The 24639-nt window shown below is 29.4% G+C and overlaps 1 protein-coding gene across 1 annotated transcript; it reads right to left on the bottom strand.

Moving 5' to 3' along the window:
• Positions 1-19669: 19669 nt before the first annotated feature.
• LOC124935069 lies at positions 19670-23616 on the bottom strand. Its single transcript, XM_047475532.1, has 2 exons — positions 23562-23616; positions 19670-20382 (listed from the first exon to the last, which is right to left on the bottom strand). Exons 1-2 carry the CDS (start codon positions 23614-23616, stop codon positions 19670-19672), a joined length of 768 nt encoding a protein of 255 aa, XP_047331488.1.
• Positions 23617-24639: the final 1023 nt, after the last annotated feature.

Here is a 24639-nt window from a genome sequence, read left to right on the forward strand (position 1 = left end):
AATATTAAAGAATATTTATATTATGTATAATTAATTGAGATTAATTAAAGAATCGATTAAATGTATTATAATTAATTGTGAATTAATTAAATATAGGAAAGAAAAAGGGTGATATAAATTATAGATTAATTGATTATGAATTAATTATAATATATTATAATTATTTTATTAAATGTAGGAGAGAACTTTTAACCATTGCAATCATTGGTTAAACAATCACAACCACTTAAGAAAGCTTTTAAGCATTGTCTCCAATAAAAGTCACAATCCTTAAAATTAAACGGGTATGACATCCAGCTAAAAATATGATATGTTAGATGTATAAAAAGACACACAAAAGTTTTTTCTCTTTAATGGATTTTATGTTCGTAATTTCAAATTATGCATAAGATAAATAATCTAAGACTAGCAAGTTTTGATCAACATTAAAGACGTAGTTGAGACGATCAACGACATTTGATTGGTCTAACAAATTTTGATCAACATTATTTTCTAGAAATGTTCTAGACTGGTTAAAATTGTTTCTTCGCATAGATCAAAATTAGAGACGTCGTTTAGACATTTGATCTTAACACGCAGTCTTAGTGACAACACAAAAAAGTGTAATCGCTAAAGAAGAGAACGTCTCAATAAATAATAAAATTTTGGCTTAATATATATATATATATATATATATATATATATTCCCAGCAGATATGGATTTGATTGGTCTAGTTGGTTTACAAAAAATTCAATCGTCCTGTGGGATGTAGCATATGGAGTAACATATCAATCATGTGGGAAAATTATCGTAAGAGTTTTGTTGTTCCCTTCCTCGTGTTGGGCCTCTATTACTAATTTTAGAGATGCCACAACCAATGATATGTATGACCATCGCTCTCAAGGTTTTGCGCATCGTATCAGATATAGAATGAAGTTATCATTTAAGAAAAATTCTTCTCATGATAGATTGTTATCATTAATTAATAACCAACAAAGGGATGTCTCCGTTGAACCATGATACAATGCGATAGAAAATTTTGTATAAGTTTGATGTAGGACATTGTTATTATTTCTTTGATAAAGTCGTTCCAACTAAGTTGTGCTAAGAGAAATTATGGGAAACAAGAATTCCCACTAAGAACTCTTTTTTCGGATGGAGTGCGATCCATAGTGGTATTCTAACTGATTATAGATGTATGCGCAATGGTCTTATCTTAGTTAGTCGATATTGTATGTGTCTTAAGGATGTGAAGACAACCCTCATCTCTTTTTACATTGAAAGGATGTCGCTAGTATTTAGAGTTTTCTTTGGAGTTTTATTAATATTCATTGGGTTGTACCGAGAATCATTGTTGTGTTGGGAAACATGGATTGAGGCAACTAGATTTGCGGGCCCAAAACAATGAGGTTATATCCTCATTATTTCTTGGTGGGTGATTTGGATGGAGAAAAATCGTAGAACCTTCAACAATCTCAAACGACCGTTACGTATCCTTCACAATGCTATTATCTTAACATTATTTGAAGTTCGATGTGGGAAATCGGCTCATTGCACTTTTGCAAAATTTTCGCACACATTAATTTTGTATTATTATTTTTGAGATTTTTTTTCAAAAATGTAATGTTTTTATGGATGTGTGCTTAAATGACTATCTATTATAATGGATCATTTTTTTTTAAATACACATATTTTAAATTTAAGTACAAATTTTGAAAATTACTTTTTTAACGGTTTTGTTTTAAAAAATATACCTTAATTATCTATTGTCATTCAGCTGTCATTCAGTTGTCTTTCTATTATTTTCTTTATTTACATTAACTAATTAATTGCAATATTTATTTTAATATTATCAATTTAAATTTCTAGATAAAGAAGTTTTATTAATAATTGATGGGTAGATAAGGAATATTTATTAATAATTGATTTGTAGATAAAGAATATATATTAATAATTGTTGACTTTATTTTTATAGGTGAAATGAAATTGAAATGTAAAATGTAAAAACAGCCCAAAACAGAGTACAGATGTAAATGTACATGATTGTATTCAAACCCTTCTTTTCAATGGTTACTCTCAGAATTGACCTATTTTAAAGTGTAGACTGTTATTATAATTTTTTTTAATATTACTAGCTAATTGCTTCATAAAATTAAATAACTGGATTCAAATTAGGCCAAAGTAGATTGTAATGGTCCAATTTAAATTATATAATCATTTTAAATAACTATTAAAAATAAAAATGTAATAACTAATTTATGTGCAATTACATTCTATTTGAATGTCAATATGTATATTAGAGGGAAAATAGGAAATATTATAAATGTTTTGACTAATTTTATTAAAATTTATTCAATTTTTTTTAAAAACATTAAAAAAAATTGAATTATAGACAACTGTAAATTAAAACTAAAATTATAATTCATGTTTTAAGGACATTATTAATTATAAATCATATAATACTCACATATAATATTATTAATTTATGTATGTAATATTAATATCTCTATTAATATATATAACTAATTGTTAGACTAAACAAATTATGAGTTAATATTTATGTTAAAGGCTTTTTATTATAAATCTGTGAATAAGATTATTATATATTTATTATTAACATGTAATTAATTAGGAATAAAAAGAAAAGTTGCGTCCATAAATTGGCGCCTCCTCTTGTATTTGTAAAACCCGCCCCATAAAACCCCTTCCCTCTCTCTCACAGTCACACAGTCTCACAAGTCACAGTCACATTCTCAGTCTCTCTCTCCCTCCTGCAACTTCTCTTCTCTGTAGAAATGGAATTCCCTCAAAATGTAAAAGAAGCACAGTTATGGCTTCTATCTGATATCCTTCAGGAGGAGCCTTTCTACAACAAGAGTCCTGCTCCATTCACCGACATCGAGTCTTTACTCGACCAGCGTCAGAAACGAAACGTCGCCATATCGCCAATGAACACAAGGCCTCTAGTTCCACCACAGCCACAGGTAAAATCTTCTTTCTCTTCTCTTGATTCATCGATCAATTCGCATTTCTCTAACTCGTTTCGAAACTCGCCAGGGTTTCGGTTATCCCGTTCGTCAAGATCTGATGACCAATAATCGTCCGTCAAGTTTCACAATTCCTAGCAGACCGGAGGCTCCTTACTCGCATCAGAACCGTGTCCAATTTCCGGTTCCGGTACTTTTTTTTTCATCTATTATATATGGGTTTTGTATTGTTTTGAGGACGTGTGAATGTGGGATGATCTAGTTATTTAATAAAATTTCAGATTGGCGGCTACAATGAACACCTATTTAGGGCACCGGTGAATCTGAAAGAGAGTGGTGCTGGTGCTGGTGCCCGCAGGAAAAGCGGCGGAACTGGCGTATTCATTCCGACTGTCAGAGGAACAGCTTCTGCTAGAAATCGACAAAGTAAGTGGAGACTTGTTTTTGAATGTTTTCAATTAAAAAAAATATATTTATTTTTATTATTAAAGATATATATATGTGTGTGCGCGGGCGGAGTCTACCCGAGCTAAACTATTTTAAAAAATTTTACCCGTGCTATTATTAATTAAAAAATAAAAAATTATATTTATTTTTATTATTAAAGATTGAGTTATTTAAACATATATAGACAATAATAATATTATGGAAAAAAAATTGTATCCCTTCCATGGGAATAATTTCAATATACAATTATTTAAATGAATAAAAAAATTATGAACATTTTTGCACAAGTTTTAATTCTTCATTCTTAGGCTATTTTAATTTTTGTTGTTCATTTTCTTTGTGGGTTACACATTGAAGGTAAATTTGTCTACCTACCCTTAAACTTGTATGCAAAGATAAAATCTTGAATTTTAAAACTTATTGAATAATTTAAATTATATTATTGTTTAAATTGAATACTCATGTTTGTTTTGCAAGTGTTTTATGTTGGTTTAGCTAATATATATTTATTTTGTGATTAGTCTACACAGTAATTAAGAATGATGCTCCTCAGCCTGTGCAAGAGGAAAGTGTTGAGGAAAGTGTAGATGTTTCGCCAGAGCTATGTTTGCCTCCAGAGTGGATCTACTGAATATTGAGCTGAGTGTAGAAGAAAAGAGAAGGAGCTCATTTCTCTATTTCTTTATTCCAATGGAAAATTTTCTCATCAAATAAATAGAGCAAGAGTGTTATGAAAATTTTGCATCGAATAAAAAAGAGTAGAACTGAGTCAAGAGTAAAACTGAGTCAGAATAAAAAAGAGTAGAACTGAGTCAGTTATTCAGTTTTTTATTAATAACTTTAAGTCTTTTTCATTTTCATGGTGAGCAAAATAAAATCTGAAAACTATATTTTTCATTACTTCTTTATGTTTTTTCTCTCTATTACATATGACTTTTTTTTATGGGATATTGTGAGTTATTATATTGCAACCATAAAAAATTTAAATATATATAATAGAAAATATTTTAAAAAAAATAAAATTTTTTTAACAAAACTTGAAGATAATGTAATTGATGATTTGTAGATGGTGGTTAGTTAAACATGGTCTTGTTTATTTTAGGTTATTAAATAACTTAAAGAGATAAAACAATGATTATGAGTGATGATTTTGAAAAAATAATGATTTTTTTTTATAAAAAAATTTAAAAGATATTCATAGATATATATATATATATAAAAAATAAATAATAATAATTTAAAATAGAGATTATTTTAATATTTTAGTTAATAAATTAGTATTAGATTGATTCAGCTTATTGACACCAGCTTATTCACCTTTACTACGATCTTAGCTTATTTAATCATTAAGTTTGGGTATGTTTGATTCAGTTTAAACGTACAGCTTATTTTTTTTTTATATTTTAATATTATTTAATAATTAATATTATATATATATATTGTTATATATATTTGCCTCCAGAGTGGATCTACTGAATATTGAGCTGAGTGGAGAAGAAAAGAGAAGGAGCTCATTTTTCTATTTCTTTATTCCAATGGAAAATTTTCTCATCAAATAAATGGAGCAAGAGTGTTATGAAAATTTTGCATCGAATAAAAAAGAATAGAACTGAGTCAGAATAAAAAAGAGTAGAAGTCAGTTATTCAGTTTTTTATTAATAAATTTAAGTCGTTTTCATTTTCATGGTGAGCAAAATAAAATCTGAAAACTATATTTTTTATTACATCTTTATGTTTTTTCTCTTTATTACATATGACTTTTTTTTATGGGATATTGTGAGTTATTATATTGCAATCATAAAAAATCTAAATATATATAACAGAAAATATTTAAAAAAAAAATAAAAAAATATTTAACAAAACTTGAAGATAATGTAATTGATGATTTGTAGATGGTGGTTAGTTAACTATGGTCTTGTTTATTTTAGGTTATTAAATAACTTGAAGAGATAAAACAATGATTATGAGTGATGATTTTGAAAAAATAATGATTTTTTTTTATAAAAAAATTTAAAAGATATTCATATATATATATATATAAATAAAATAAATAATAATAATTTAAAATAGAGATTATTTTAATATTTTGGTTAATAAATTAGTATTAGATTGATTCAGCTTATTGACACCAGCTTATTCACCTTTACTACGATCTTAGCTTATTTAATCGTTAAGCTTGGGTATGTTTGATTCAGTTTAAACGTCCAGTTTATTTATTTTTTTATATTTAATATTATTTAATAATTAATATTATATATATAATGTTATATATATTTATTAATTTAATTATAAATATTAATAAATAATTTAAATTAAAAAATATCAGCTGAGTGGAGAAGAAAAGAGACGGAGCTCATTTCTCTATTTCTTTATTCTAATGGAGAAATTTCTCATCAAATAAATGGAGTAAGAGTGTTATGAAAATTTTGAATTGAATAAAAAAGAGTAGAACTGAGTCAGTCAATCAATTTTTTATTAATAAATTGGAGTCATTTTCATTTTCATGATGAGCAAAATAAAATCTGAAAACTATATTTTTCATTACTTTTTCATTTTCTTTCTCTCTATTACATATGGCTTTTTTATGGGATATTGTGAGTTATTATATTGCAATCATAAAAAATTTAAATATATATAATAGAAAAATATTTTTAAAAAAAAATAAAAAAATATTTAATAAAACTTGAAGATAATGTAATTGATGATTTGTAGATGGTGTTTAGTTAACCATGGTCTTGTTTATTCCGGGTTATTCAATAACCTGAAGAGATAAAACAAATATTATAAGTGATGATTTTGAAGACATGATAATGTTTTTTTTTTTTATAAAAAGATTTAAAAGATATTTTTATATATATAAAGAAAATAAATAATAATAATTTAAAATAGAGATTATTTAAATATTTTGGTTAATAAATTAATGTTAGATTGATTCAGCTTAACATCGGCTTATTCACCTTTACTACGATCTTAGTTTATTTAATCGTTAAACTTAGATATGTTTAATTCAGTTTAAACGTCCAACTTATTTTTTTTTTATTTTTTTTTATATATTTTAATATTATTTAATAATTAATATTATATATACATAATGTTATATATATTTATTAAGTTAATTATAAATATTAATAAATGATTTAAATTTAAAAAATATATTATATTAATATATTAATTTTTATAAGTTTTTTTTTTAATATATAATTTTAAATATTAATAAATGATTTAAATTAAAAAATAATATATTCTAAAATAAATTATATAAATAAAAATAATAATTTATTATTATATATATATTTTTCACATTTTCACATCTCTCTGATCCCCAATCTTTCAATTGTATATTTATTTTCGAGTCTCTTACCCTTTTCGTATTATCATTTATTTCAATTGTAATTCGATAATTTTAGATAATTAAGGTATTTATATTTCTAAAACTATAATTGTAAATAAAAAATCAGAATGTATTTATATTTTATATTTTGCTTAATTATTTTATATATTAAGATAAATATATTATAAATAATAAATAAAAATATATTTAAATGTATATTTTTTATTATAATAATTTTATATAAATATATAAAAATATTATAAATATATGGAATAGATGAGAGATAATGAATAAAATAATTAGACAAGATTAAATTGATGAGAAAATGATTAAAAATGAATGAAATAGATGAGAGAGGATGAATAAAAAAACATTTTTAAATGATGGGAGTGAAAAACGTTGAGATTATAATCTTAAACTCTAAGAGGAAGGTATAGAAAAAAATTGAGTTTAAACGCAAAAATATGTTTGATTATAATTTTTTACGTGAGCTTATTACGCAAATTTATCCTAACAGCTTTTTACGCAAACGTTTAATTTATTCATCATAATTTTTTTAGAAGATTTCCATACATACATTGCACTTCTAAGTGTAAACATATTCACTTTTAGACGTAAAGTCTTTCGTTTAATAATATCAATATATCATTTAATAACAGCAGTGCAACTCACATCCTTAATGGATTCAAATAAAAATATCGTACAAAAGACACGTAATGAAATAATTATCTAAAAAATTATATTTATGTTATTCTGGCGTGTTAATTATATTTAAACAAACTTGTCAAAATATATATATATATATATATGTGCGGAGCCTATCCGTGCTAAACTGTTTTAAAAACTTTTACCCGGACTATTATCAATTAAAGAATAAAAAATTAGATTTATTTTTATTATTAAAGATTGAGTTATTTAAATATATATAGACAATAATAATATTATGGAAAAAAAAAATTGTATCCCTTCCATAGGAATAATTTTAATATACAATTATTTAAATGAATAAAGAAATTATGAACATTTTTGCACAAGTTTTAATTCTTCATTCGTAGGCTATTTTAACTTTTGTTGTTAATTTTTTTTTGGGGTTACACATTGAAGATTTTTGGTATGATTTAGGTTTGAAATAAAAATAAAAATTTGCATACCTACCCTTTAACATGTATGCAAAGATAAAATCTCGAATTTTAAAACTTATTGAATAATTTAAATTATATTATTGTTTATATTGAATACTCGTGCATGTTGTTTGTTTTGCAAGTGTTTTATGTTGGTTTAGCTAATATATATTATTTTTTGATTAGTCTATAAAGTAATTAAGAATGATGAGGAAAGTGTAGATGTTTCGCTAGAGGTATGTTTGCCTCCAGAGTGGATCTACGAATATTGAGAAGAAAAGAGAAGAAATGAGAAGAAAAGAGAAGGAGCTCATTTCTCTATTTCTTTATTCCAATGGAAAATTTTCTCATCAAATAAATGGAGCAAGAGTGTTATGAAAATTTTGCATTGAATAAAAAAGAGTAGAACTGAGTTAGTTATTTAGTTTTCTATTAATAAATTTAAGTCGTTTTTATTTTCATAGTGAGCAAAATAAAATCTGAAAACTATATTTTTCATTACTTCTTTATGTTCTTTCTCTCTATTACATATGGCTTTTTTTATGGGATATTGTGAGTTATTATATTGCAATCATAAAAAATCTAAATATATATAATAAAAAATTAATTTTTAAAAAAATAAAAAAATATTTAACAAAACTTGAAGATAATATAATTGATGATTTGTAGATGATGGTTAATTAATCCTCTTGTTCATTCCAGGTTATTAAATAACCTAAAGAGAGAAAATAATGATTATGAGTGATGATTTTGAAGAATGTATTTATATTTTATATTTTGCTTAATTATTTTATATATTAAGATACATATATTATAAATAATAAATAAAAATATATTTAAATGTATATTTTTTATTATAATAATTTTATATAAATATATAAAAATATTCTAAATATATGGAATAGATGAGAGATAATGAATAAAATGATTAGACAATATTAAATTGATGAGAAAGAATGAATAAAATTATTAGAAATGAATGAAATAGATGAGAGATAATGAATAAAAAAATATTTTTAAATGATGAGAGTGAAAAACGTTGAGATTATAATCTTAAACGCTGAGAGGAAGGTAGAGAGAAAATTGAGTTTAAACGCAAAAATGTGTTTGATTATAATTTTTTGCGTGAGCTTATTACGCGAAGTTATTGTAGCAGCTTATTACGCAAACGGAATACGCAACTTATAAACGCTAATCAAACAAGCCTTTAATTGGTTTGATCGATGAGAGAGATAGTAATGTGATAATTGATTTTATTGGGTTATTTGAAAAATCCAAATACAAAACAAGGCCATGAGTTGTTTTAGAATAAATTCTCTTGCATTATCAATCATTGTATTTTTGAATAAGTTGTACGAATAAGATAAATCTAACATATTGAATGACTTTTATGTACCTTCTTTCTTATTATTGTACACTTTGTGGAGAAGTTTCAGTGAAATACGTCGAATCATTTATAGTAACATGATTCTGGATATACATATAACCTTCGGCCTATCAAAATTTAGGGTTGCCTTTAATTATCAATAAACTTTCAATTATATAATGAGATTAATTTCAAATTTATTCTCAAACATAATCATGCATATATGTTTAGCATCCTTGCCCATTATTTGACAAGGATGGCCCTTGAAATGGTTAAAACTATTGAAAATTATCAATTCACTAAAGTAACCTTACAAGTAGAGATCAATTTAAGAGCAACATATTTATTGATTTTATGTAAAAAAATGCAAAATATAGAATCTTCAATTTGCACCTCTTAATGTAATAAAAGATTAAGGACAAATTTTGAAATAGAATTCATACGGGAGTGAGACATAATTAGACTAAGATAACATTTGTTGAATTAAATTAGTAAGTTCAAAAAGTGGGATGACCAATATTTATAAAACCCCTAATTATTATTAGGCTCTAATTGTTATGAGCATATTAAAATTGATATTTTATAATTAAGTGATATATATATATATATTGTTTTCTTTGTACCATCCCAATCACCTATTTTATTTTATTCGTATTTAGGAAAATATGATTATAATGTATTTAAAAGACATGTCTCGGTATCGGACGATGGACGTAAATCGAGGTCGAGGTCTGTAATAGAATAATAAACAAAGACCTTAACACGATAAACAATAGCGAAAGGAAGAAAGCCTTGTCGTGGTAGGTTGGAGGAGCCACATCACACCGCAATTCATCGACCCCCAATATCTCTCAAAATTTAGGGTTTCTTTTATGTAGTTTTACTAAAGTTTGGTTAGGAGATTTTGGAATATATATATTTTTAATTATATATTGAGTTTATAGTCAAATTTATTCTAAACATGCTCGTTATATTCTCACTTCCCCATATCTATTTGGGAAGGAGCTTCTTCAAAATGCTTGAATATATTGAAAATACTCAACTAAAGTAATAAGACAAATGGAGATGAATTTAAGAGCTTACTTTTTTTTATCTAGGACAAGAACATATTCATTGATTTTATAACGAGACAAATACACCATGTAAGTATATCTCTAAAAAATATAAAAGATTTAAGTACAAAACTCGAAGTAAAATTCTTAATAGAAGACGAAAAAATATTGAAAACTGGAATAAGATTATATTTGTTTAATTAAATTTGTAACTTTTGTATTTCTAAAAAAAATCATGATTTAAAATTTTTATGTGTAAGAATTAAAAGTTTTTCACTTTGAAATGTATATATATCATTTTCTCGTCAATGAATAAAGCTAGATGGCCATATATATAAAGTGTACCTCTCTACTAACTTATTAAAATTATTAAAAATTACGGATTGTTTTAAACAATTAATAATTTTTCTTTAGAAACGGTTAAAATCATTTCATTAAAATCTAAAAAACGAGAGAGTCAAGAATCAAAGTTAGACAAACCCTAGATATGATTAAAATATAACAATCAAACGACTCTAAAGAACATGATTAGTAACAATCAAACATACAAACAAAGATTACAAACAAATATTATAAATTGTATCAAATCCTCATTATCTCAATCATAATTTTTATTTTTATACTAATATGTTGTATCAAAAAGTTGTCTTTCTCTTCCCCTTCCTCTTGCAATGAAATGAAGATGAACTGAAGAGGTTGATGAATACTGCCTATTATCATTTTGATTTCTTTCTTTATATGAACCCGTTTTGATTTGATAGAAATAATTATTCTTCAAGATGTATTGGCTCTTCAACTTGTTGTTCTCAGCTTGAATTTTTATATCATTGTCTTAATTTCCTTTCAGCTTTGAAATCCTCAACAACTTTGGATTCCTCTATATCAACCTTGGATTATCTTATTTCTCTTGATTAACCTGAGTATATTCCTCTCTGTTATCATTAGTAAACACTTTAATTTGATTTGATTGCGATCCCCAACTATCTCTTCAACATAATTGGGTTGAGGTTTCACATCCTTCTTTGTACTGTTTTCTTCTTGTACATAATTTTATGTATCTTTTGTTTCATGCTTTTAACCATATTTCCTATTTGATTATAGGTACCCCTGTTTCATTTTCACGCATCTTACTTTCTGCTTTTATGAATTTTCTGATCTTCTTTCTTAGCCAAATCACAATTTGGGCTTGCATATTGGAAGATATTACAGAAAGAACATCAGCATGACCTCCACTCATAAGTGATTTCCATGACAATAAGTTTTCCTTTTCTATCTACTATTATCATACTTTTTGGCAGTGTGCTTATATGATACACCTCAATGTTAATTCTAAAAAATCACATGTGCTCTACTACTACAATAATTGGGCCCATGTATAATGGTCTACCCAATAAACTTGTAAAATGACTAAGGACATCAAATTATACATATGTGTAAATATATTTCAAAAGTTGAACCATATCTGTGTAGTTTCTTTGTCTTACTCAATAGATTCAAGTCTTTAAACCATTTTCCAACTTCATACAGCTGAATCCTATATATGTATGCAAATTTCTAGAATTTCTTCCAAATTAGATCCCTTCTTGAATTTAAGGAAATATAGATCATGAACATTTGTTGAATTCTTCTCTAGATATTTTTCATCCATTGCTTCAATAATGCCTCTTTATAAGTAATTTGGAAGGATACTTTGTTTTCTTATATGTAGTTTTTCATAACTACATTACCCCATTTCTTTATATAGTTTTCCTATATTTCAGTAGGCAATTTAAATTCAAATAGAAAATTCAGTACCTCCACTTTTGTCTGTATATTGTCCATGTAGATTTTTCCTTTATAGGCATGATCTTCTGCCTTTTTTGTATTGTTATTCTCCAAACATCATTAGTTTTCCATGTCGAGTTGCTCCTGATAGTATAGAACTTAGATTTGGGAGCCTTAATCAGCTTCTTCATTGTAGCAACAGACCATTGAACAATTTCTTCATATTTTTATTGTTTCAACAGATTCCAGTCTTAAAGATAGTGAATGTTGAGTTGAATTGTAATTTACTATTTACTATCTCCTTATTAATGACAATTTCTCCCTTTTTGGCATGCATAAAGAGCTTTATAATCTGAATCTTGAGCCCAAACAAATTATCTCTTTCATTATAGCGTCTCTTCCAAACTTCTTTATTATTCTCCTATTTTTTTGCATTATTTTTTATAGGAATTTTCTCAGCAGTAATTAGAGTAAATTGCTTACTTGTGTTGTTATCCTATTATTTTTTATTCAATTTTTTCATAATTTATTTCAATTTCTTTGATTGTTGCTTCCTTAATTTCTTCCAGCACAAACTCTCTAACTTCTTTAGATTAATTACTTTAGTTCTTTCTATTCCCATGATGGCAGAAAATAGAGTAATAGAACAGGGAAATTGCAGATATCCTAAGAGATGATCACTTATAAACCGCAATCGAGTACAAATTTCAGCGGTGCATAAGAATGCACAAGAAACCCTAGACTAGCGACACTTAATGGATGACTTAAGGCGTACGACAATATCGTGTCGATCGTGTCGTGTTGCCTGTGCCTATTGTGTCGTCCGTGCCGATCGTGTCGTGCCCATCGCGCTTCCTTTGATCAATAGTGATTTCGGCACCGATTCGATAACTTGCAGTGCAAGACAATATCGTGTCGCCCGTACAAATCTTGTCGTGCCGATTATAAACGAAATCCCGGCTCATCCTTCTGAACAATGGGACGTGGACGATTAGCCTCAACAACTTTCCTTGATCCGAAGAACGTGGATTACAATAACATGATGCCTACAAAGGGGGCTTCCGGCGCATCAAGCTCGGAGGCGGAGGGGCGAATCAACCAAGCGCCACTATACCCCAAGGGATGACCGTGGACAAAACAGACTCGCTTTTCCCAGCAATCTCTGGTATGCGACTTTAGGCTTTCCGCGCGCTCCATCCCTTGTTGGGCTGGGCCTTTTTTGTCTCGCATTTATCATCGTTCAAATACAGGAAAAGAATCATATTGAAAACGCTCCTAAGCCAAGCCCTTCCTTCATAGAGCCGTGTATTGTAAGTGATCTGAACCTTCCCGGAGCGATCCTCCCATAGAGGCAAGTTCAGTTGGTGAGCCGTATGATGGGAAGCTATCTCCTGCGGTTCGGAGAGAACTCATCTGTTAGTTAATACCCCTTTGGTTTCCCCGCTTGCTTACTACTCGAGAGCGGAAGAGCACTTTTTGCTCTAATTCTCTAGCGGCGGACCCGTCTGCAGCGGTATTACACCAACTACCACTTCTGGTTCCGGACCTGGAACAACAAATTATCGCAAACCTGATTTGGCTCTACAAAGAGCATGCATCAAAAGATGCAAACGAAATTTCTCAAATAGCAGAGAAACATATAAAAAAAACCACACATCACATAATGACTCATCTGAGTGAACTATTTCTATCGATTTTGGAGCACGGTTCGTCTTTGTTTTTTAATACGGAGGAGGAAGAAAGGTATTCGGGTACCAAAGTTGAAGATGAAGGATTTGCCATATTATCCCCGGCGTACCTTTGATCCGTTGAGCAAGAGCCCTTCCACACGGGACTCCTGGATCACTATGGCCTACTTTCGTCTCTGTTCGACCAGTCGGTCTCACAGTCAGGCAGGCTTATACCATTACGCTCACGAGCAAAATCTTAGCTTGAGCCTACCTTTGCACACCTCCGTTACTCTTTAGGAGGCATCTGCCCTAGATAAACTACCCACCTCGCAGTGTCCCGCCCCCTCCCATGCCTTTCGAATGCTCACCCAATGATAGAAAGGAAGTAGCTTTTCCCCTATGGAAATAGTATCTTTTTTAGAAACCTATCATTCTTTTTTTCATTCTTGTCTGGGATTAAAAAATAATAGTAGCAGCCTTCAAACCTTGATTTTCAAGAACCTCTTATCTTATTAGTTAATTTGGTTCCCGGCCTAAAGAGTCCGTTAATTGAAGGAAGAATTTTAGGTTTAATTGATATTGACTAAAATCCACCTATAGAATTGGTAAGACAAGGGCGAGGCAATGGCGTTCAACCGGTGTCTATCTCAACTCTGGTCCTTGTGTCAACCTGCTGATGTAGTAGACAGGTTTCTCGACACCGTCTACCTCTTGTGCCAGCAACGCACCCAAGGAATATGTTGTCGAGGTGACATACAGCAGCAAGAGTAATCCTTCTCGGGGAGGCGTCATAGTTCTGGGCGAGGCCAGCAATTCTTTGATAGCTTCGAAGGCTTTGTCTTGCTCTTCTCCCCAAACGAACTCTGCATCTTTTTTTTGTAAGGGGTGAAAATGGCCTGGTTAGTTCTCCCAAATTGGGGATGAATCTCCACAACTTTTTGTATCAATAATTTTCCATTATATATTGATGAGATTAATGTAAAATTTATGCCTTTAACAACTAGATATATTCCAAACATTTTGGCTAATCTACTTGAAAAGAATTCGTACACAAATTAAGAGTTAGAAAGTTTAAGTAATAAGATAAACAATATTTAAAGAAACCTAGTTATTCTTAGGCTCTAATTGTTATAAGCATATTTAAATTAATATTTTCTCAGTAATACTTTTACAATATATATAGATATATAATTGTATATATATATATAATATATATAATTGTATATCGAACTATAATAATAATTTAGGGTTGTTTCTATGTAACTTTACTCATCTTCAAATTTTATTTGATAAGAGATTTGGCTATCAACACATTTTAAATTATATAGTGAGGTTAAAGTTAAATTTTTCTAAAATCGATATTTTCTCACATCCTCAACAATCTATTTGAGAAGGATATCACTTGAAATGCTTGAATCAAATTAAGACCATCTCCAATGTCTGCATACTCATACCTAAATCCATTTCTTCTCCTCCAACCAAACCCCAAATTTAAACCCAAAATGGGATTATACAATCTTCTCTCTCCAAAAAAAATATATACGCTTTACACCATTCATATACGCATATATGAATGAAAATTAAAAAAATCCTGAAGTTTATTAATTGTTTGATTGGAATATTTAACTTTTTTATATTATTTAATTTAAACCTTTAAGTTGGTCTATTTATATGCTTAATTTTTTGTTTTATCTTATCTTATATATTTATATTAATATTTATTATACATCATAAATTTATAATAATAATTAATATTGATAAAAAAATACAATAATTATATTTCTTAAAATACTTAAAAATAAAAATTACATTTCATACAATAATTAAAAATACATCTCTACAATCATTTTTTTGAAGTGTAATTTGTGTTTATTTAATTAGTGATGTTTATTTTATTTTATGTGTATATGATGAAAAAATTTATCAGTATCCTCATCATGAATATAGACTATAATTATAACGCAACGGAAGCGTACCTGAAGATGATCACATTGTATATCCGGATTTATCTGTTCTTGAAAGGAACGGCTAGGTATTCCAAAACTAAGTATTATCCGTTCTCCTTTGATATTGACGGGGGAAATCAAAGGACAAGAAAACGGAGAAGAGTTGAGAGAGAGAATGTGTGAGAGTTCTTCTTTGAATCTCCCTCTCATGTTTCTTAAATAATACTTGTCTCAGGGACCTAACCCTAGTTGAAGCCCATATATTGTTAAAGCCCACAATATAAGAAGGCCCACCATATTATTAATACTTGTTTTTGTCACGTTACCAAATAAACAAATACTAAACGAGTATGTACAATTATTCATTTCATAATCATTAAGACCATGACTTTAATCTAATAATATGTTCTACATATATATTTAAATACAAAATCCAACAATCTCCAACTGGATTTAATATGTATCCGAATAAACACATTATTCTTCAAGAGCTCAATTTATCAGTCAATAAAAATAAAGGGCTTATAACAATCTGGTCCATCAATCATAACAACATAGGACTAAAGAAGCATTTGTCATATTTATGGCTAAACTAACAATAATCACTAATATTACTGCAATCAAACGACATAGATCAATTATGAAACGTGTAGAGAGAAAATCACATTAATGTGACCTGAATATGTCAATTTTCTCTGGTCCAAACTTGATGAGATCATTATCTTTGAATATAATGTACAAAAGTTTCAAAAAAAAACTTTATTTCTGATCAGAAAAGTGCTTTAGAAAACATCGCGCAATTGACAAAAAAATAACTCCCACTATAATGAAGCTTCCTTAAATTGTAACACACCCATACGTAGTATGCCCGTAAAATACCATAGGTGTTACACCTTTAGTTAGGGGGTCTGCTATCATAGATTTTGTTCCTAAATTCTCGATGCAAATCTGACCACTTTGTACCATTTCTTTCACACGTAGGAACTCAATGTCAATATGCTCTGACTTCGACGAGCTCCTATTGTTACTGGAATACAAAACAGTTGAATTATTGTCACAAAAAATCTTAATAGGTCTTTTGACCCCCGGAATAATGCGCAGCCTTGTGACAAAATTCTTTAACCAAATTCCCTGATGTGATGCTTCAAAACATGCCACAAATTCAGCCTCCATAGTAGAGCTGGTAACAAGTGGTTATTTGTCCCTACGCCAAGAAATGGCTCCTCCAGCCAATGTATAAACGCAGTCAGATGTAGATCTCCTACTGTCTGGGCAACCCGCAAAATCGGAGTCAAAATATCTAACGATCTCCAAATGGTCTGACCTCCTATATGTGAGCATATAATCTTGTTTTCTTTAGGTATCTCATTACCCTTTTAGTTGCTTTCCAGTGATCCATTCCAGGATTATTGAGATATCTTCCTAATACACCAACTATGAACGCAATATCCGGATGCGTACATACTTGTGCATACATAAAACTTCCAACTGCAGAAGCATATGGAATCTTTTGCATTTCCTGGATGTCTAAACTTGATTTTGGACATTGATTTAAACTGAATTTGTCTCCTTTGGCAACTGGGGTATTTCCTGGTTTGCAATTCTGCATGCCAAATCGTTCAAGCACTTTATCGATATAGCTCCTTTGAGAAAACCCAAGAATATATTGAGATCTTTCACGGTATATTTGGATCCCTAATACAAAAGATGCTTCACCAAGATCTTTCATTTCAAAGTTATTCGAAAAAAATTTCTTGGTTTCGTGCAAGAAGCTCAAATCGTTTGTGGCAAGCAGAATGTCATCCACATACAAAACCAAAATAATAAATTTACTTCCACTAAACTTTTGATAAACACAATCATCAACCACATTCATTTCAAAACCGTATGAAAGAATTATTTGATGAAATTTGTGATACCACTAGCGAGACACTTGTTTTAGTCCATAAATAGTTCTTAATTTACAAACCATTTGTTTCGGGTCATCGACCTCAAAACTTTCAGGTTGTACCATATAGATTGTTTCATCAATGTCACCATTCAGAAACGCTGTCTTTACATCCATCTAATGAAGCTCCAAATCAAAATGTTCCACTAGAGCCATGATTGTCCTAAAAGAGTCTTTCGAAGAAACCAGAGAGAAAGTCTCTTTATAGTCAATTCCCTTTTTCTGAGTATATCCTTTAGCTACAAGACGTGATTTATACCTCTCCACATTACCATTAGCATCCCGTTTGGTTTTAAAAATCCATTTACAACCTACGGGTTTTGCACCTTCTGGAAATAGGACAAGTTCCCAAACCTTATTGTCTTGCATTGATTTATGCTCATCACGCATTGCTTCGATCCATTTATCCGAATTAGGACCCTTCATCGCATGACAAAAGTTGATAGAATCATCCTCAGTCATGCCACCATTGTCCTCAATTGTATCTTGAAACTGTATGATAGTCGGAATGACTAATCCTTCTTGAGGTGTCAGGTCAATCACTTTGGTGATTTCTTGATCCTCTAAAGAAAAGTCTAAAACTGTATTTCTCCCCCAAACTCAACATTCTCAAAGAACGTGGTAGTACCCTTCTTAAAAATGTTTCTTGATGTGGGATCATAAAACTTATACCCCTTTGACCGTTCCGAGTAACCAATAAAGTGACTACTCACCGTACGAGATGCTAGCTTTGGTTCATTTGGCATATAATGCCTTTCCTCAACTGGACATCCCCACACCCTAAAATGACGTAAGTTGGGTTTATGCCCAGTCCAGAGTTCATAAGGTGTTTTGATTGTTGCCTTAGTCGATACTCGATTAAGAATGTAGACTACAATTTCCAATGCTTTCCCCCAAAAAGATTTTGGCAAAGTAGTTTGACATATCATACTTCGAATCATATCTTTTAATGTGCGATTACATCTCTCTGCAACACCATTCATGTTAGGAGAACCCGTCATGGTGTATTGAGGGACTATTCCACACTCTTTAAGGAAGTCAGCAAAAGGGCCTGGACGTTGTTCACCCGATCCATCATTTCTACCGTAATATTTACCTCCATGGTCAGATCTGATGATCTTAATGCGTTTGTTAAGTTGATTTTCAACTTCAACCTTAAATGCTTTGAACATGTCCACTGCCTCAGATTTTTCCCTTATGAGGTAAAGATAGCCATATCGAGAATAATCATCTGTGAATGATACAAAGTATTGTTGACCATTCCACGAAGGTGTGGAAAATGGCCCACAAATGTCTGTATGTATCAACTCTAAGACTTCTGTAGCTCGATAAGCACTTGTCCTCTACACTTTGGTCTGTTTACCTTTAATGTAGTTAACACAAACCTCAATATCCGTAAAAACTATAGAATCAAGGATTCCATCCTTAATGAGTCTTTCAACTTGATTTTTCGAAATATGACCTAAACGTTTGTGCCATAATAAACTTGAATTATTTAATTTTCTCTTAGTACCTCTCGTTTTCACATTTAGGGTTTTATGATATGAAGTTAAAGTGTAAAGCATGTATAATTTGTCATTCAACATAAAAGTACCAAAACCAACCAAATTTGAATTGAAAGACAATGTAACTTCATTATTTCCAAACGAACAATAATAACCGAATTTGTCCAAATAAGAAATATAAACCAAATTTCGTATAAATGACGGTATAATAAAAGTGTCTTTTAATTCAAGAAAATTCCCAGTACTTAGCAACAATTTAAAATCGCCAACTGCTTTCACTTCGACCGATTCCCCATTTCCAAAGTAAATGCGTCTTTCAGCATCAATTGGGCTTCGGTGGCTTAGGCAACCCTGCATTGAAACACTGATGTTAGTAGTTGAACCAGAGTCTAACCACCAAGTGTTTTGAGGCACTGAAGCTAGATTAACTTCAGAACAAACCAAACTAAGAACAGTACCTTTCTTCACACACCAATTGTGATAGCTGGTACAATCCTTCTTTTCATGTCCAGTCTTCTCGCAAAAGAAGCAAGATTTCTCCATAGGACGACCCTAAGGAGCTGGGACTGGAGCCTTAGCAGTTTCAATTTTCACGGCCTTAAACTTTCTTTTATTGCCGCCGACATATTTCGAGGTTCCAATCATATGTACCTCCTCAGTCCTTTTGTGCTTCATTCTTTCTTCCTCTTCAACACAGTGAGAAATGAGTTCATTAAGAGTCCATTTCTCCTTTTGACAGTTATAACTAACTTTGAACTGATCGTATTGAGCAGGAAGTGAGAGCAGGACCAATATGACTAACATGTCCTCTGAAAGGTCTAACTTGAGTGCTCTTAGTTTTGAAGCGACATTAGACATATTAAGGATGTACTCCCTTATGTTCCCCTTCTCGAGATACCTCATGGTAATGAGTGACTTAAGAAAAGTACTCATTTCCGTCTTATCGCTTTTAGTAAAGTGTTTTTCTATCTCGATGAGAAATTCTTCAGCCTTAGTGATATCATCAGATATCGTACCCCGAAATATTTCTGGAATGTTTTTCTTTATGATCATCAGACTTAAACGATTAGACCTTTCCCACTTCTCCAACATCTGCCTTTGATCAGCAGTGCTTACATCCGTAAGAGGAGCGGGTTGGTCTATCCTTAATGCTAAGTCCAGATCCATACAGCCCAAATGAATCAAAATAGATTCTTTCCAGTTCTTAAAGTTGTCCCCCGATAAAATGGGGACTGGATAGTTAGCAAATATCAAAGACCCAGATCCTGAAGTTAAAAAAAATATAAACACTCACATAATTACAAATATTTAAATAATAAACAAATTATGGTTAACCCCATCGCAAGATACCAAACACAGCATTAAAACCAAATCTTTGGATAATAATTTTAATTGTAAACGGTACTCTTGTTGCAATAATAAAATCTTGACAATAAATTCTGTAAAACTAATAAGTTTATCTTTAGATAAAAGTATAATCCACATGAAAACTTTATAACTGTCACAGATTTATTACCACGAGTATGTTTATATTTCTGCCAAGTATTGATCAACCTTTGGGTTAATCAATAAACGAATGAAATAAAAAATATATATATAACTATCCTTAAGAATTTAAATAAAACAATTATGAAATAGAGGTCACTTTGGTGACATCTAAAGATGAAATTATTTTATTTAAATGGAATAAATATTAGATAATTAATATTATTATCTAATTTAATAAAACAGATTCTAATAATTCATTTCTTAGCCGTTAATATTATTTAATATAATATAAATTTTTTATTAACGTTGATAAAAATAAATATTATATTACCAATTCCTTATTTATTTAATGATAATAAAAAAAATTATATTATCAATTCCTTATTTATTTAATAATAATAAAAAAATATTATATTATCAATTCCTTATTTATTTAATTATAATAGAGAATATTATTTCCTTATTTATCTTGTATTTTAATAGTAATGATAATAAAAATGAAATAATATATTTTATTTATTATTAATTAAAAAATAAATAAATAGATAAACCAATCCAGATTCATAAATATGATAGCTCTGATACCAACTAATGGAAAAAATTTATCAGTATCCTAATCATGAATATAGACTATAATTATAACGCAGCGGAAGCGTACATGAAGATGATCCCATTGTATATCCGGATTTATCTGTTCTTGAAAGGAACGACTAGGTCTTCCAAGACTAAGTATTATTCGTTCTCCTCTGATATTGACGGGAGAAATCAAAGGACAAGAAAACGGAGGAGAGTTGAGAGAGAGAATGCGTGAGAGTTCTTTTTTGAATCTCCCTCTCCTGTTTCTTAAATAATATTTGTCTCAGAGACCTAACCCTAGTTGAAGCCCATATATTGTTAAATCCCACAATATAAGAAGACCCACCATATTATTAATACTTGTTTTTGTCACGTCACCAAATAATCAAATATTAAACGGGTATCTACAATTATTCATTTTATAATCATTAAGTAATCTAATAATATGTTTTACATATATATTTAAATCCAAAATCCATCAGTATAAACTATTAATTTATAATTAATTTTATAATAATTTTGTTTAATGTGTGTGGGTTTGAAAATGTACTAGGTTTAATTTGTAAAGTTGATGAATATATATATATATATATAGTTATTGAAAAAGTTAAAAAATTGGTGTAAAATGAAATATTTCTATAATATTTTTTTGAGTTTAAAATATGTTTTTAGATTAGAGATGTAGGTCTACCTTTAAACAAATATAAAAAATTCAATACAAAACTCTAAGTATAAAATCATAATTTTTACATTTTTTTTGTGTACGAATGTCCAAATTTTTTTACTTTAAATGAATATAAGATAATATTAGTCATGAGATAAAAAAAGACTAGACAAAGCTAATGAGAGGGGCATGGTTAAGAACTAGAAAGTTCAATAAATTAAATGAGATAATCGTGTGTTTATATAACCCTATATAGTATAAAGGCTCTAATTGTTATGATCATATTTAGATTGAAATTTTGTATATAATATTTATAAAATACATTTTTACATATATCTTGAAAAGACCGCTATTCAAATCTTTGCATCTATTAATTATAACCTCAACAGGGACGAATCTATGTAGGGGCTCAGGTGGGCTTAAGCCCACCCCGAATTTTTTTTTTTTTTATGCTAGAAATATAACATTACCCTTAATCTCTTAAAAAAATTAATATAATTCGTTGTTTTTTTATCTAATTATTAAAAAAATGGTAAAATTTTACGTTTATGTATTTGTTTTTTCAAAATTTTCTCGTTATTATTTTAAGACCACCCAAATTTTTTTTCAAGCCCACCCCAGTTCAAAATCCTGGATCCGTCCCTGAACCTGAAGCACCAATATAAATATATATATATATATATATGAACCTAATTTATGGATGTTTTAAACCAATCAATAAATTTCAATTATATATTAAATTTAATGTCAAATTAATTCCTTTAATATGATCGATATATTCACTGCATCGTGGCCCATATATCTTGGAAAGGTCGCTCTTCAAAACCTTTGAATATATTAAAAAATATAACCTTAATTAAGAAACAAAATATATATATATATATTTCAAAAATTAGGAATATTTTAAACCATCAATAAATTTTAATTATATATTAATTTTAATGTCAAATTTATTCTCTTAATAAGATCGAATATGATACATTCGTTGCATCATCGCCGATATATCTTGGTCGATATATCTTGGAAAGACTGCTCTTCAAATTTTTGAATCTATTAATTATAATCTCAATTAAGCAGCAAGATTAGGGGTGGGGAAACTTACCGATATTAAAGGTATATCGAAGATACGTACCGCAATATATCGAAAATATCGATTTTTAAGATATATCTAAAAAAGGAAAGGTATGATACCGATACCGAAATTATTGGTAAAATAAATGTATGAGATTTTTAAAATTTTGGTAAAATAAAAGATTGAATGAATACATTTTCATCTGAAGTTATATCTCCCCAAATATCTTCAGAAGTTATACTTCTTCCACTGTAAGTTCTTGAATTTCTTTCTTTTCAGATATTGTAGATTACTACTCCAAAGTAGCATTTCAGCATACATACATAGAAGGATCTTCCTTTTTCTTTACTCTTCATCCAGTCTTAAATTTCTTCCCATATTCCTGGAAAGTTGATGATGTTCATTTTTGTAGTATACCTCCTCCAGATTTGTATTATAAAATAGCATTCCCCAAATAAATAGTTTATCCTTTTCTTAACTCCCAAACATAAGACACAGTTGACATCAGGAATGTTTATGTCGAATTATATATTTTGTTGTCATCATTTTCTTGTATACCAGTCAGAGAATAAATTTGTGACGAGGAATAATCTTTTGAGGCCATACCACATTATGCTAATCTATCTCATGTCCTCTTATCTAACCATTTCCCATGCCTTTCCTGTAATGAACTTCTCGTTGCTTTCTGTTTTTCAGCATATTTCGTCATTTCTTCCATTGAGTTGCTTCTTCCTCATTAGGTTTAAGATTCTATTACCTTCTGGATTACGCCTCCCATAAGCTCCTGATGGTGAGGGCTTTGTTCGATTTAACACAATTTTTTATTCCTCACCCGCCTTCTTCTATGGGAGTGCAAACATCCTCCCATTTGAATCTTTTGCCTCCTCTTCCTTGTGTTCCCCAGATGTAATCTCTCACGATTCTATCGAGTTCATCAATTACTTTCTTTTGGATGACTATATGTTGTGCCCAGTAGCCAATAATTCCAAGGATGACTCTTTTAACGATCTCGACTCTACCTGCATAAGACACTTTTTTCGTAGCCCAACCCAAGCCATAATTTTTAACATTTTCTACTAGTTGTCTGAAGTGATTATATCGGAGTTGTTTTGATGATAGGGGTACTCCAAGGTATTTCACTGGTAGTTCACCTTCTTGATTCCCATAATATTGAATATGTTTTCCTTCATTTCTTCATTAACCCCTCCATAGAAAGCCTGACTTTTGTCCTCATTGATGTATAAACTTGTAATACTCGAAAAGATTGTTAGAGCTTCTTTGATTATAGTAATAGATTCAACATCCGCATAAGCTATAAAAAATAGATTATCTGCAAAACATGTATGGGTTATTGCTTCTTCTTTATAGTACGGGTGAAATATGAAATGATGACTTCTCAGAAGCATTTTTAAAATGCAGTCAAGAATTTTCATTATTAAGACGAATAGGTAAGGACATATAGGGTCTCATTGACTTACTCATGAAAAAGCCTCCATGAATACCATTCACGCTTATAACAAAGTAAGGAGTCGAAACACATTGCATAATGCAATCAATGAAAATGATTGGAAAACCTGCAGCAAGATAGAATTTGTGGATTGATCCCCATCTGATCGAGTCAAAACCTTTTATAATGTCAATTTTGAAAGTCACACGTGGTGATATGTTTATCTTGCCATATCCATTCAATAAGCTATGCATGAGTAGGATGCTATGGGAAAT

Source organism: Impatiens glandulifera, chromosome 4 (genome assembly GCF_907164915.1).
Source record: "Impatiens glandulifera chromosome 4, dImpGla2.1, whole genome shotgun sequence".
In the NCBI taxonomy this organism is placed as follows: Eukaryota; Viridiplantae; Streptophyta; class Magnoliopsida; order Ericales; family Balsaminaceae; genus Impatiens; species Impatiens glandulifera.

What these genes read in the sequence shown, in the direction of transcription:
- LOC124935069 (XM_047475532.1), bottom strand. Translation starts at nt 23,616, where the DNA reads ATGCTGAAAAACAGAAAGCAACGAGAAGTTCATTACAGGAAAGGCATG. An exon ending in CAGGAAAGGCATGGGAAATG is followed by an intron (nt 20,383 to 23,561) that starts GTTAGATAAGAG and finishes TTTTAACTTCAG; the next exon opens with GATCTGGGTCTTTGATATTT.